The sequence below is a fragment of the Styela clava genome, chromosome 9, assembly GCF_964204865.1.
Source record: "Styela clava chromosome 9, kaStyClav1.hap1.2, whole genome shotgun sequence".
In the NCBI taxonomy this organism is placed as follows: Eukaryota; Metazoa; Chordata; class Ascidiacea; order Stolidobranchia; family Styelidae; genus Styela; species Styela clava.
The window spans coordinates 3,497,767-3,513,515 of record NC_135258.1 but is presented as its reverse complement, the minus strand read 5'-3'; the positions used below and the strand labels follow the sequence as shown (position 1 = coordinate 3,513,515).

Here is a 15,749-nt window from a genome sequence, read left to right as displayed (position 1 = left end):
TTTATGTTTTCAGTAATTTATGTGTTTGGAGGACCCAATGCTATAAAAAATAGTTACATACAAATATATATCTCCCAAGTATTCGAGATTCGATTCGAAACAAATATTCAATTCGATTCTGAAATCATCCGGTATTCGCAAATGCCCAACACAAATACTGAACCGACTCGAGTTAAATTTATTCGATACTTGTTGTTGTTAAATGTTTTATGGAGCTTATAACATTAGTGGTCTTTTGTGCCATTAATCTATTCGAATTAAAAAAAAAATCCTATACTAACATATTATACGATATTTGCAAATAAATAATTATACAATTAAATCAATTATAATAAGTAATTAATCCTAGATATTTCTACCCGTAGACAAAACAAATTCAATTCAAATACCTGCAGTGGCCCCAACCATCTGATCAAAATGAACGCAGACTTGACAAACCGCCTGACAAAGTATTTCGGAACAGAGAAAAATATATTCGACAAAGTACCATTGAACACACCGGTAAACAAAAAGATTATAAACACACCCATACTTTTTATTATGTAAAACTACGATACCACGCACACGAAATACTGTCTTGAAGTAACACCATTTGGGACTTGGGTGATTCACGAGAAGGCCATAAAGTGGCGGTTACTAATTTAGTGGAATATCAGAAAGTCTCGTCTAATATATATATAATTGGCAGCCTTCGTTCAGAATCCAATGTTATTTGAAAAATTATTACATCCTCATTTATGTAGAACTTTAATAACCATGCGCAATAAATTGTGTGGTAAAGGAAATACGCAATCATTTTGCTGACTCACGAGTAAGATATTAATTTACGTCTACTCATTTTAAGGAAATAATTTCACTTTGATTCAAGTATACATATAATTGCCAGCCGCAATTTCGAATCCAATATCCTTGTTGCTATCTTATTATATTTATTTTAGGTCTAATTTATTGTCGTGATATTATATTCTGTTTAGCTAATTCATTGAAATTCTTTGTATATATAACTGGAATTCAAATGAATAACAAATTATTGACATTTAGCAAAGATTGAAAGTATTTTTTGCGATATTTTTGTGACAATCTGTGTATAATAATCCATACATGGGCGCGTGCAATGCGCTGAAGCTTGCTCTGATATTCATGCGTGTTCGTCTACAAACAAATACATGCTTGCGTCATGAAAAGTTAAGAAACTATCCTACACGCAATAAAAGCGTGATTTGAAATCTACAACGCATGATACACGGAAATATGTTCACATTACATAAACCAGTCAGGCTTCTAAGATATAGCTTCAGGCATTAAGATAGACAGGATGTGTTCTGGCGATATTCATAGTTAAGAATGCTAAACAGTGTTGATGATTAAGAATTAGAAAAGAATAGAATTTTGAAATTATTTTATTTTTTTAGAGAGGGAAAGGGGGTAAAAGGGGTTAAATCAGTTGTCAAATTATCGGGCATGAAAATATGATATATTCTCGCAATATTTATAAATAGAGGCGATGTATTGATGAATTAAATATTATTTTACGACAGTATTGGGTGTTGGGAAGCAGAAAAAAACTATAAATGCTGAAGGGGTAGAAGAAAATTGATAAGACGAATCAGATAGGATCGAAACTTAGAGTTTCTCCACATTGCTCTCGAGGGTAGGTAAGATAATTAGAAGGTTCAGGCATTAGGATTGGCAAGATGTATTTTTGCAATATTCATAGTTAAGAATGCTGAACCGTGAAAATTAGAGTAGGGTGGAATTGACATATTAATACTGGTGAGTGGAAAGTTGATAGACAGGGGTGGGCAATTATCTTTTTGAGTAAAATAGATTTGTTTACTGGGCCAGAGTTTTAATATAAAAAACTATGAATAAAAAATAGTTTATTTACAGAAAATAGTCAAACATCTAGGCTAACTTTTATGTAATAATAATAAGAAGCACAATGTAACAATCGGTATTATTATGACGATATTTTCATCGGTATTTTCAACTGAAATTTATATCCATAAAAACTATAGATGGAATTTCAGCAGACACAAGCGGACCGGATAAAATACTTCGGTGGCCCGTAATTTGCCCGCCACTGTGGTGGACGATTTTGTCCCAATTGTCGAATTATGTCCATCCGTTTGCTCATGAAAATGTAATAAATTGAAGCAATATTTATAAATAGAGGCGAAGCAGTGATTCAATAACGAATTTAATATGGCCCGCAAATCTTTAGGGAAATAGTATAACACTAAATGTTTCTATTTTTTTTTTGTTTATTTTGCGTTCTCGATACAGCTATTTGTTAGGTCATTATCACAATTTAAGCACGTGTATATTCGTTACAATTCAATTATACCGGTATCGGCCGCTTGCGGGTCACAACTTTTCCGACCCGCGGATGTGTTTCCGCTTCTAATTTCCGGTCAATCAACTTTGAAAACCACTGTTCTGAAATGACCGAAATCGTTCCAATTTGACATTTCCTATCTCGGGTTGTCTGGACATATGATTTGACACGAAGTGTGTGACCGCGATGCTGAAAGAGTTACGTTCAACGCTCCAACGGCTAAGCCAGTAATCAGCAACCTGCAACTCTTTGATCTCGAAGCTCTGACTTCAGTGAATCGAAGTGTTTACAGCAGTCTTTTCTTAGAAGTATTGGGATTAATTTTTAAGTGTATTTTTTCATTTCCTCATAGACTGAGTTATTGCATCATTTGGCTTCTTAGTAGGAACTAGCTCATTGCATCATAACTGATTTTCAGAGAGTTTTAATAACCGCTGACATTAGAGTAGATGTTGTGGCTCCGAATAAGTTTAAGTTTGAGGCGGAAGATTCCAAATGACTATTTCAGTGCTAATTGTTGCCGACTCATGCGCTAAGGGGGGTTCTCAACCTTTTTTCTGTCTGCGTTTATATTATTGCCCTCGTCGTCCGCCTAACTAATGAATTCTTAAAATCTTTCCCAAATTTCAATAAGCATAATCACTTTCTCCAATGCTCGCAGCACGCTGTCTTTAGAGATTTCAGTTTGCCTGCAAAGCCGTGAATTTGACATTGTTGCGTCACAATCACAACAACGCAAGATCAGGGAAAATCTATGTTGAAATTGGCATGCATTTTCGTCTGGTAGTAATAAAAAATATTAAAAACAGCAATACACAAAAACTCGACTCGTCTTCCAAGTACCCCTGGAAATCCTCTCGTGAACCACTGGGGGTTAGCGAACCCCAGGTTGAGAACCTCTGCGCTAGACTATAGAAACGAATTTTGATGAAAAAACAATTCTAACCGCTAGTTTTACTGCTTTATTATTTACGGCTTAACATTGGTAAATTAATGCTAACGTAGCCCAAACCCCGAGGCATAATACATTTAACATGAGCGAAAGTTTTTGATATCGGGTGGAGTGCTTGGCTTTAATAAGTATAGGTAGAATTGGTATTTTGACGATAATAAAAAATACTAACAAAATGAAAAACAACATATTAATAAAACGAGCCATATATACATTTCTGGTCCAATAACGAGACAATAAATAATACATGGTGTTCATAAAGTCCCTTTACAGTTTCAATTTTGTTATGAAGTCAGTTCCCAATATAACTTAACCAGGTTTATTGTTTTTAAACAGTAATTGTTCAAATATCTTTACTTCAATACATCTGTGAGTGCCGAAGCAATATATGGTATCCATATATTCTCTTTGCAATTTTAACTTTTTTTAAGACTTCATGGACACTCTCAGTCGTGGGATTCAAATTTTTTGTCAGCCGGTTCCCTCACAAAAGTCATATTTTTCAGTGGGTTCTCTTACAAACAAAACATTGACAGTAACCATTAATTCTAACCGGTTTGCTGATCTCATAAAATTCCGTGAGACGGTTCTATAGAACGGTGCGAACCGGCTGAATCCCACCACTGTATGTAACTTCTTTAAAATCAGATTGCGCGTTGTGGTTTTGTCGCACGGTGTATGTTTTCAATCTGCTTGTATTATGGTTTGTGGTTAAAACCTGTTATACCGTAAATTGTCGGCGATAAAATAAGACATTATAGAAAAACGGTGTGACGTTTCTAGTATGGTGCAATCCGTATATTTACCTTAACGCTGGCAATGTCCTGTTTCGTATCAAATTAATGTGACTTTTTCTCTTTTTTTTCAAAAATTTTGACGTTTGATTTTGACGTAACAGAAGGTTTCAAATATGTTTTGTGGCAAATATTATGCTATTATTGTTTCTATTTTTTATTTCGGTGCAATCCGTGTAAATTTATGGCCATAATATTTTGTTACTTTAACAGACTATTTTAAGTTAACAGACTAAGTTTGATTTTGACCTAACAAAAGAGCACAAATATACTTTTTTTCACTCGACTAAATTTGTTTCTAAAATCTTCAATATCTGTTTACGCTGTTTGATCATTCATCTAAAACTTTGGTGTTTTTATTTCCATGGGGACAAAGTTATATGACTTTTGGTACACATCTGGAACAAATGTCTTTTGTTCACACAACTTGTTTGTAACTTATTCAATAACCAATTACGCGATGTGGTTTTGTCGCGTGGTGTTTGTTTTCAATCTACTACGTATTATGTTTGCTGGTTCAACCTGTTCTCGCATAGATGAATACCACGATAAAATGAGACCACAGAAAAACGCTTTTACGTTTTGAGCGGAAGAATTCCTTTTTTGGCGAGAATATTTTGTTGAGAATGCTGAATTTATAATAATAAAACAGGGAAAAGTCACATTAATTTGTTTCATAGCAAATTAATGTGACTTTTCCCTTTTCTATTATTTTAAGTTCGAAGTCGGTTAGGTCTTGTCTGATAAAGTTTGTGTTTTAACCTAATAAAAGCTTACAAATATGTTTGCTATTTTGTGGAAAAGATTATGCTATCAGTGTTTTTATTTTTCAATTAACTAGGCGAGATAGTTTAGTTGCCAGAAGTGTTGCTTCTGACTTTGATTCTGCTTTTATTAAAAATATTTTAAATAAAAAATATTTCAAAACAAGTTCAATTAGTGACGAAATTACAGCATACGGGGAATTCGAATTTGGTAATTTGGTAATTAAATTGAAAGTTTTGTCATTATCAGACCGTGAGTTTGCAGGTTCAAATCCCCTGTGCGGTAAACTATGTGCGAGAGGATTGCTGGACTCCTGGTTCACGTAAGCCTGCAGCTTCCCCAACCATCAAGTCCATGCTTCTGAAAACAAATAACTGGCTAACTAATCCCATAACCGACATGGACTGGTAACCGAACGAGAGGCCGTGGTTCATCCATCATACGATTAAGCCGATTTATCGACTGTCCTCTCCCCCGGGAAACATATGTAAATCCTAACCTATCTCCTATCCTATTATGATAAGGAAATACATTGCTTAGAAACACCATGTTCATAATGATAACGCCTAAATTTCTTCCCACAGTGTTCCATTACTTACAATAGAAATGAAATATTTAATGATATCAGCTGTCTTGTTGGTGTTGATGTTACGTGGGACAGATGCAGCAATAAAGGCACCAGGATGTGAGTCATTTATTATATTTTGTACTTTTTACCCTGCGTCAAAGCGTCATGGCCTGGAATCGGATTTCTCTCGTATCATCATAAATTTAAAGTTTTAATGCGTTCGATGTTATATTTTATGCCATTATGGACTCCAACTTTTCATTTTAGGAGGGGTGTGTTTCCAAATCTCGGGGCTGGTAGGTATTTTGCTATTAAAAAAAAAACATTTCCAACTTATACCAATGTGTTATGTACTTGACTGGCCACCTGCACCAGTATATACGCCACGTTTCGAGTATTTAAATACAATTATATTCAAGTTGAGAGTAAGATGTAGTGTTAGACGGGTTGTTTTAAATATTAGGGGAATGTTCACCACCTATGAGGAGGAGGAATCACTGTTTTATGCTATTCTGTGAACTTTTTTTTACTTTTTCAGGGAAGCATTGCGTCCACCCACTCCATGCTCTACCAGGACAATGGAATAAGATCGTCAGCCCTGGGTTTCCGAATGGAATCAATACGCAGATACAGTGCAGCTGGATGTAAGTGTTATAATATTGCTCTTTGGGAGGGAGGGAGAGTTTGTTTTCATTTCTACTGCTAGCCCACTGTTTATACCAGTGGCTCCTAAACCGAGGTCTAATTACGGCCCACGTAACGATTTAATGTGACCAGCCGAACTTGAGTGAAATAGTTGAACACATGTTTTCTTTATGTGTTTTTGAGATCGCCAATTGTTACGTCATTATGACAGTTTAAGTACGTGTATATTCGTAACAATTCAATTATACTGTTGTCTTAATTATATATTCCGGTATCGGCCACTTCCGGGCGCTACTATCTCCTCACCCGCAAATATCCTTCTGCTTTTGATTTTGGCCCCCAGTCAATCAACTTTGGGAATCACAGGTCTGTATGGAATATCCGACTCATCAATAAAAGTAGAACGTTAATTACGGAGTTGAAAAATCTGAGGGTTTTCTTTCGATACAGATGATAGTAAGTTCTTAATCAATAGGGTTTATATTCACTATATTCCTAAATTGCTGTAAAGCTGGAATAGCATATAAGTGAATAAAATATTAAAAAAAATAAAATAGGGCTATTCCCACTTTTTCCAAGGTATCATATTAGCCGTTCAAAGAGAGAGAAGGAGTTTGACCGTGCATCATTTCTACTCCTAGCCCACTGTTTATATGGAATCCCCGACAAACCAATAAAAGTAGATCGTGGATAGAGAAATTAAAGAAAATTTAGATCTACACTTAGATTTTCTTTTCGTCTGATAGGAGCGTGGGTATTTAAGCAATAAGAGCTATATTCATCCATCTTCTTAACTGCTGTCTAGCTGGCATTCCAATAGCACTTTAGGGAGAAATCCATTCAAATGGCGATTGGTATCATATATACATTCTTATTCCTAACTTGCTGTATATATTTTAGACCAATAGCCCTCTAAGAAGGGGCAATTCAATTGGGACCATATATTCATGACTATTCTTAACCTGCTGTCTGGTTGGCAGTCCAATATCCTTCCACTGTTGTTTTACAGCTCAATGAACAGTATTTATACTAGTGACCAGTGAGACGTGCAATGAAATTAAGACATGTGATGATTACTGTATACAAAAACATGGAAAACTATTGAACTATTACGATAAATAAAAATTGATTTTTTTTTCCAGGATAACGTCCAACCCTGGTTATCGTATAAAACTTGCGTTCCATACTTTGAACGTTACGGGATCGCGGAAGAGTTGCTTCACTCAGTTCGTTGAAATATTGGACTACAAAATTGGGCATTCTGCGGTAAGAACCTTACTTTATTCTAATTTTCTCAACTGGTGGCTAGGAATAAAGTTGAATTTTATTTGGGTGGGATATTCCATTGGATAAATTTCCCAACGAATAAATTTTTCAGAAAGAATTTTCTTGGGTGAAATTTTCCCGGGCTGGTTCACTAAACGCCGTTCCCTTTTAAATAATATGGCGGATACCAGGTAATATGAACGGAACGAGCGATTATGCAAAGGACCAGTGACAAGGGAGCTGATTAGAATCGGGACACACTAAAACACTACCACAATTTGTCTCAATTGTTAATAAATAATGAACTAACAATGATTGACACAGAATACAGAGGCGGGTTGTGAACCTGGTCCAATTTTCCTAGCAGCGAGGGCTTAAATATCTTTTTATATTTTTAGGGAAAGTTTTGTGGAGCGAGTAGACCCGGTGATTACGTATCTTGGGGTGAGTTTTCCCTAAATTTCAATCATTGTTTTATTTCTTTTTTAATATTCTGTCGATAAAACTATTTCTCATTCTGTTTTGATTTATTTCGCATTACCTTAAACAAAAATCTCCATAACTAGCTTAGTTGGTAAAACGTTGGATTCTTGATCCAACGGTCGTGGGTTCAATTCTCAAGTAGGATACTCAGGTAAAAAACTCCTCTTCCTCTTTTAAGAAGGGAAAGAAGTTAGGAAAATGCTGTCCTACTGTGAAGTGAAAGTCTCTTTAGTTTTAAAGGAAATTCAATTTTATTTCAAATTTGTTGTGCTATATTTCGACCGCAATTAAATTGATGAATCTTCATTTACTCAAATTCCTGTTGTTATTTCAAGTCACCACCTTCTAGAGTTCGTAGATCTTTTTAGTTTTGAATAAAATTTAAGATTTTGTGTTCAATTACCAAATATTTCAATTTCTATTAATTGATGAATTCCGATATAATATTGTCAAATTACGGTAATATCTTTTCAGAGCCCCAAGTTACCCCCCGTTTAAAATTTAGAAATCTTTTAATTAAATTATGTTTGGTATTTGGAATTCTGAATACTCTGTCCAGTTACTGACCCTGGGGAGATTTGGTAACGATTCTTTTGGTAACGACTTGAATGAATTTCCGCCTAATACGTTTTCTAAATACGGGAACAAAAGCACGGTTCGAGTGTGTCGAGTTTGATTCATTTCAGTTTGATGATCCGAGTGCATTTGCATCTTTGGAAAGAACGACTTGTGAAATGAATGAAATCTTTAAAAAAAAAAACATTCCCCCAACACTTCTTATAGTAATAACTTAATTTTTGAGAGTCAATCGAGTCAATTACTGAAATCCTCTATCACTTCTTTGTATAATACGTTAATATTGATGAATTTTTATCTCAGGAACGCGGGTAAGATTCGACCTGCAAGGAGACACATCGGGAGAGAAAACAAAAGGATTTGACTTGAGATATAAAGCTACAAAGGAACCGGGCGGATTTAAAAGTAAGTGAATAATTTTCAGTCTTTGGGATTCTAAAGTTATCGACTTGACCTCAGCAAATTCCATTCTTTCCCATACTGCACATATTTATGACTTCTACGCTGAGGAAAGCCTTGTACAAATAGGTACTGCGGAAATTCCATTTCAGCATTGGCTACTCAATCTTGGTTAAGGTAGTGAGTGCGTTTGAACCCGAGGTATTTAACCTCTGTTGCCAACATAGTCGAGATAACGCTATAATTACTTGGCTGATTGGATAAGTAAATACAATACTCTATCATTTATCACAGCATCTTGGACGTTCCCACTGAAGCCCAAGAAAGGGGGAACAAAGAAGTCAAAGAAACCTAAAGCTGGTAAACCGAAAAAGAAGAACAAAGGTCCGGAAAGCTCTGCATTCGTAAAGCCAAGGCGGCCCGCAGGAGGTGGATCTTCAAAACCGGCAGGTGGAGCTAGAGGACCACCTAAGAAAGCAACTCCAGTGGAAAGTCCGTCTTCGATTTTACCACCAGGCCAGGAGTGAGTTTGTTTATGGTTAATTCCATTGAGTCGATTAGGTCATTAAATTTTCTCATTCTCCATATGGCCTGAAATAGGCTCATGAACTTTCTTCACATTGGGAACAAATCGGAAAATTATATTTTATCACCTTCACTTTGCGTTTCGCGTTTATGACACAGTTGAAATATACTTGAATTAAAAATAAAATTTAGGGTGTTTTGTCAAAACCTAATTTATTCAAAATGTTGATTCTCTGACTCCATCTACCGACAGCGGTATAACAAAATTTTGTCTCTAAAAACCGAACGCCTCGGAATATTTACGAGATCAAGCCCGATCACGTTTCTGGATTTTCCAAATCCCTAATTTTTTTAGAAAATCACAAATGCCCCCAACTGAATAATTACTAATTATTTATTATATTGTAAAAGCGTGGCGGGGGACGTTCTTCTCGAACTTCGGACTTTTGCATCAGCGGCGGGGCTTTGCACGAAAGATTCTTTGACTCAAGTCAAAATATTGTTAGATAAAGTTTCAATCAAATATAATTTAAAACCCAACTTCTACGAATGATGTTGGTAACGTAATATACATATACGGCCAAAATATACATATAGCGCCAAGTCGCCAACTAAATATACATATAGTGTCAACTAAATATACCTATGGCGCGGACTAAATATACAAATAGTGTCAAATAAATATACTTATGGCGCCAACTAAATATACATATAGTGTCAACTAAATATACATATAGTGTCAACTAAATATACATATGGCGCCAACTAAATATACATATAGTGTCAACTAAATATACATATAGTGTCAACTAAATATACATATAGTGTCAACTAAATATACATATGGCGCTCAACAACACTATATAACTCTTTAATATAGAATTTCATGCAAAACTTCCACAAAAAATATCATAAAGTCAATACTTCTCTGACTCAAAAACATTTTTTACAGACTTCCCCCAGTCAAGCAACCAAAAGCATCATCACCCAGACCATCGAGACCACCTGCGCCACGAACGCCGGCTCCAGGAAGCCGAATTGACTTCAGACCGCCCCCACCACTAAGACAAGGGCCTGTCATTTATGGGCAAAACACTAACAGGCGAGGAGTAGATCACGGCCACTCAAGTAAGTGTTAACTTAGTATCAAAGTATAATTGGTTACTAACCGAATCAAAACACTTACCACACACCGACAGGGAGGCTCCCCTCAAGTACAGAGAGCACATGGCCACTTTTGCTTCACAGCTGGTTGGTAATGATCAGTCATCTGTAACTGATGACACAGGTCATGATGCTAGGTACCAGAAATACAATTATAAAACAGTTTCGTGTACAATCATACACAAACAGAAGTGCAATTTCATAATAGGCCCTAGTTACTAGGCTATCGCGCACTCAGCAATGCTAGCATTGCTAGACCCATTATGCAACAATTAGCCGTTTCTTACAAGTCTACAACCGCCAGGATACTGCGTCTTCCGAAATACCCACAACTTAGCCCTGTCACGCTATCAACTAGCTCTCTCACTTTCTATATTATACCTGACGTAAATTATTATTTCCAGACGTTATAACGGTAGCAGAAGAAGAGGACGAACCTTTGAACATCTACATCATAGCTGGAGTAGCAGCGGGAGGAGTCGTTTCTTTGACGATCATTTTTATCCTCATGAAAGTGTAAGTTTGTTAAATTTAGAAAATTAGTGAAAGCAAACAATAGCCATTCTTAAATATATAGACATAAGGTAGTTATGCAATCAGCCACAGTAAGCTACTGGTACCGTGCCACAGCTGACCACAAAAAATCAACTTACGAGAAAGCGGAACTGCCACAAAGAGCGCAATTTTCAAATTTGATGACGTCATCGCACGCAAAAAAATGAATCCCATGGAGGCCACATAAGTTGATGAAATAAATAAAAGTAATAGCTTTCTAGCGATAAATGCAATGTTTTAAACATTGAAAATTCCAAAGCAGTTGATCCAATAGTTAATGAAATAAGCAATTTCTTCATAACAAGGAAAGAAGAAAAATACCAACAAAATATTAACAAAACAATCCATATGTACACTTCCTGTCTAATAATAATAGTGGACGAGTATACATACTTAGTGGACAAACATGGACATCAAGCACGCCCCGTTATATTAAACGTCCAACCAGCTGCCTGGTGATTCAATTCCAACTTCATCCCACAAAATTATAAAGATTTACTCGACCAAACAAAAGAGCGATGCTCTAATTTATAGACACCAAATAGATATGCAATCAGCCACAGTAGTTTACCGGTTCTGTTCCACAACTGACTACCCAAAATTTTTTTACGCAAGAGAGAAACCACCTCAAAAAGCGCAATTTTTTAATTTGATGACTTCAATGCACACAAAAAACGAAGACCATAGAGGCCACAGAAACCAGTAATGCCTATTTTGTAGTGGCTATTTAATTTTGAGGCATAAGAGCACTACATATCGTTTAGTATGCAATCATATACTTAGGTCGCGAGTTTTTTTTTAAAAAATTTATTTTAAACAAAATTGGTTTGCTTAAAAAAAGATTGGAAACCACTGCTCTACTACACTAGAATCCTAACACATTGCATGTCGAAATATGCCTGTCTAGGTGTATTCATTTTTGATGCCAAACATCTCAAGATATAAACGAATAACATTCTTTATTCCAGTTGCATTTTTGACAAAAACAAGAAACGAAAGCAACGACGAAAAGAACAAGAACGGGCCAAGTCGGCAGCTGCTGAACCAAATAACTTACATATGTCTACAATGCCTGGCGGAGTGCCTGAGCAATATATGACGGAGCAGATTGTACCGGTAAGAAGAGAATATTCTCTAGTTCCGTGTTTCCCCGAAATAAGGATAGGGTCATATTTCAATTTTCTTTCGAAAAATACCACTAGGGCTTATTTTGGAGGACTGTCTTTTATTTTCATTTATTCAAAAAACAAAGTTGAAAAGCCGATATCCACTTGCTTATAAATAACACCCGCTATAGACTAGGTCTTATTTTAAATAAGGGCTCATATTGAAATCATTTTAAAATTTAGTCTAAGGCTCATTTTCGGGACAACACGTTAGCAGAGTTTTATTACGACACTTATTTATGCTGTTCTCTACGAACAAGGCAATGAGCAAGCAGCAACTGATAGGCATCGATATGGTATGCGCTACTAATAATTGCAGGGCTCAAACTCTTTCTGGTTTAACATCAGGGGCGCACAAAGAAGGTGGTTATGTGGGTTGGAACCCTCCCTTTCGAAGTGTAAAAAAACATTTTTCTGTATTGTACATATCAATTTTTAGTAGCTTGGAACGCTTTTTATACCCTAAGGACTCTTGAAACGCACGTTTTTTGGTGCCGGCCGGCGGGACCCGCTAGCTGTTATAGTCTGTTACTTGGCCATTAAAAATTAAAGATTTCAGACCCCCTCTCTCATTTGAAAATTCCTCGCTGGGTATAAGTTCGACATTGTCTATCCAATTTTGTAAAAATTAGTCCTATTCGGGATTATTCGGAGTCGACTCCGATCACAGCTCCCAACACCTTTAAAATTATATTTTGACCCGGGTTTGGGTAGCATTTTTTTTTTGTTGTGTACTGCTCAAGGCAATATGATTTGTATAAAAAAAATAAACGCGTCGCATGTTTGAAAAGTTGGCAAACCTCAGCCAGAATGGCCCTTGTTCTAACCTTTGATGTGTAATAGTCGGTATTTTTTAGAAACGTTATGATTCGTATAATAAAAAGTAAAAGCATTTGGAAAGTTTGGCAAATCTCTGCATCTTAAACATACAGAGTGTCCATAAAGTCTTTTTACAATTTTTTTTTTGACTTAAGTTCTCAATATATCTTAACCAGGCTTTTTATTATTCAGTAATTATTTGAGTATTTTTTACTTCATTTTAATACATCTGCAAGGGCCAAAACAATACATGGTACCGATAAATTCCCTTTGCAATTTTAAAGAATTTGAAGACTTTATGGACACCCCTTATTACAAACACATATCCAAAATTGCCTCTTTCAATTATTCTTTTTTTTCAGCAACACCAGTCTTATCATCATATGCAGCATTTGCCAATGATGTCTCAAACAATTTCCCGTCATCAATATCCACACGTTATGTATCCCCCTATGCACATCTCAAAATCAAGGACCGCACCAGCTATGATGGCGCCACCTGGAGGATTAAAATCATCCCGATCTCGAGCCAGATCATCAAGATCACGTGTTTCAAGAAAAGATGAAATGAGACGATCAAAATCTCGGAGCTCAATGAGAAATTCAAGGTCACAAAGCTCTATGCGAAGGTCAAAGTCAAGGTCAATGCAAGCAATGCCTAATATGGAAGGATGGATCATGGTCGACCCGCACTACCAACCGAACGCTGTTATCAAAAATCCATATCCGCAAGATGGCGATATCGAATCATCTGATTTGTCGAGTAGCTCCGGGTGGGCGTCCGATAGCACTGATAGCTATAGGCCTAAGAGTCAGCGCAGAAAGAGGCTCACTCATTCATTACCTAGAATGAGGTCCCAGCCTCCAACCTACGAAAGCGCAACCGGGAGACCATTTTACGTCATTGAGAAGTCACGTGACTTTGACGAAGGGTATGATACCGGTAAAAGAACTAATGGTGCAAAATCGGTCGCAAGTAAAAAACGTCGCGAAAGAAGCAGGAATTCAAAAAGGGATAGGAGAAGAAAATATTCCCAGTGAGGTGACGATAAAAGGCAGCAACGAACTAAAATAGAAAAAGAACATTGTTAATACTGTATAATAAATGTTTCCTCAAGCATAGACTCCAGTGTTTACCTCCGTAACAGTGCCAAATCAGCAATTAATTATCGGTGACTAAACCAAAAGTTCTCTAGGGTCAAAGGTCGGGGAAAAAATTATAAATTGATATTAAACTGAGTCGAGTTATTGTCTACTGCCAACTAGTGGTGATAAAAACCATCAATGAACTAAAATGAAAGAGGAACATTGCTTAGTACTGTATAATGGATGTTTTCCCAAGCATCGACTTCCGTATTTAATTCCGCAACAGTGGATAACTTAATTTTATGATGAATTTCTCAGACTTTTTCTGGGGTCAGAGGTCGGGGAGATTCTTTTTCATAAACCCTTCGGCTTCTGTCTAGCTAAAAGATTTCTTTTTTCGGAAAGTATACCCGAGAACAAATTTATAACAGACGGTACCGAGCGACTGGCTGTTTGCCGAATGCCAACTACAGCTAGCGCACATTGTAGGTTATCTCATAGTGAAAATCATAAAATTCTACTCATTTTAAAATAGAGACCGTCATTTTGATCCTTATTTTTTATCACGCTTTTGCTTGAATGGCATAGTTGAAGAGCTAAGCCTAGCTGTGTTGTTACCATGGGTTAAAAGCCTCGGGGGCACTTAACCACCTACTTGGTTTTTCGAGTGTGGACACATGATAACTTATGTAGGAGATATTCTCCGAGTATTTAATTTTTATTTTCAACATTCTGTTTACCCCATTTTAAAAAAGATTCCGCCATTTTAATCAGCATTTTTTTTTAAACTTTTGAGTTGAGTTGCTGTGTTGTTACCGCGGGATAAAAATTTCTTGGGCACTTAACCACCTACCTGATTTTTCGAATATGAATATATGGTCATAACTTATGTAAGGGACATTCCCTGATTATTTAAAATTATAAATCATACCTTTTTGACTTTTTGTGCCTGTGCTTTTGACATTGTAATAAAATTTGATGTTTATGTTGCTTAATTGGTTTAAATGTTAGGAGAAAATGTGTGATGTGTGGAACAGAGTGCGGGTATACATAGAAAATGGAGGTTTCATTCGAATTATGGAGGTAAAAAGACTGGTTTCTCATAAACTATACAAGTTGGCGCAAAGCAAAATTAATGTACCTTTAATTGAAATAATACTGAAATGAAAGATTTGGAACAGGGGTGGGTATACATAGAAAATAGAGTTCTGCTTCGAATTGCGCTATGGTGGTTGGGATCAGGATTTTTCATATACAATACAAGTTGGCTAAAGGCAAAGCACTAGGCTCCAACTGAAAAAATACTGAAATAATGGATGCGAGTTAGAACTGGTGTTAGAATAGAATTTACATATTTATCCCGGGTGAGAGGAAAGCCGATAAGACGGCTTAATCATATGGGGGAACCACGGCCTCTCGTCCGTTTACCAGTCCAGGTCGGGTATGGGATTAGTTAGCCAGTTAATTGTTTTCGGAAGCATGGACTTGATGCTGGAGGAAGCCGTAACCGACCAGCGGATACGTGAACCACCCTACGGCGGCGAAGAGTCCAGCAATCTTCTTGTACATGATCATCCCCGCATGGAATTCGAACCTGCGATCCCACGAAGGGTGATCAGAGATGCGGTGGCGAGCGTATTCCTAACGCT

General features: G+C 36.5%; 1 protein-coding gene across 1 annotated transcript; it reads left to right on the top strand.

Moving 5' to 3' along the window:
* Nucleotides 1-5,390: 5,390 nt before the first annotated feature.
* On the top strand, nt 5,391-15,070 carry LOC120339728 (uncharacterized). Its single transcript, XM_078116310.1, has 10 exons — nt 5,391-5,534; nt 5,956-6,061; nt 7,205-7,328; nt 7,727-7,772; nt 8,691-8,792; nt 9,081-9,309; nt 10,264-10,439; nt 10,880-10,991; nt 11,999-12,146; nt 13,378-15,070. The coding sequence occupies exons 1-10, from the start codon at nt 5,456-5,458 to the stop codon at nt 14,053-14,055; spliced, it is 1,800 nt and encodes a 599-aa protein (XP_077972436.1). The 5' UTR covers nt 5,391-5,455; the 3' UTR covers nt 14,056-15,070.
* The last annotated feature ends 679 nt before the right edge of the window (nt 15,071-15,749 follow it).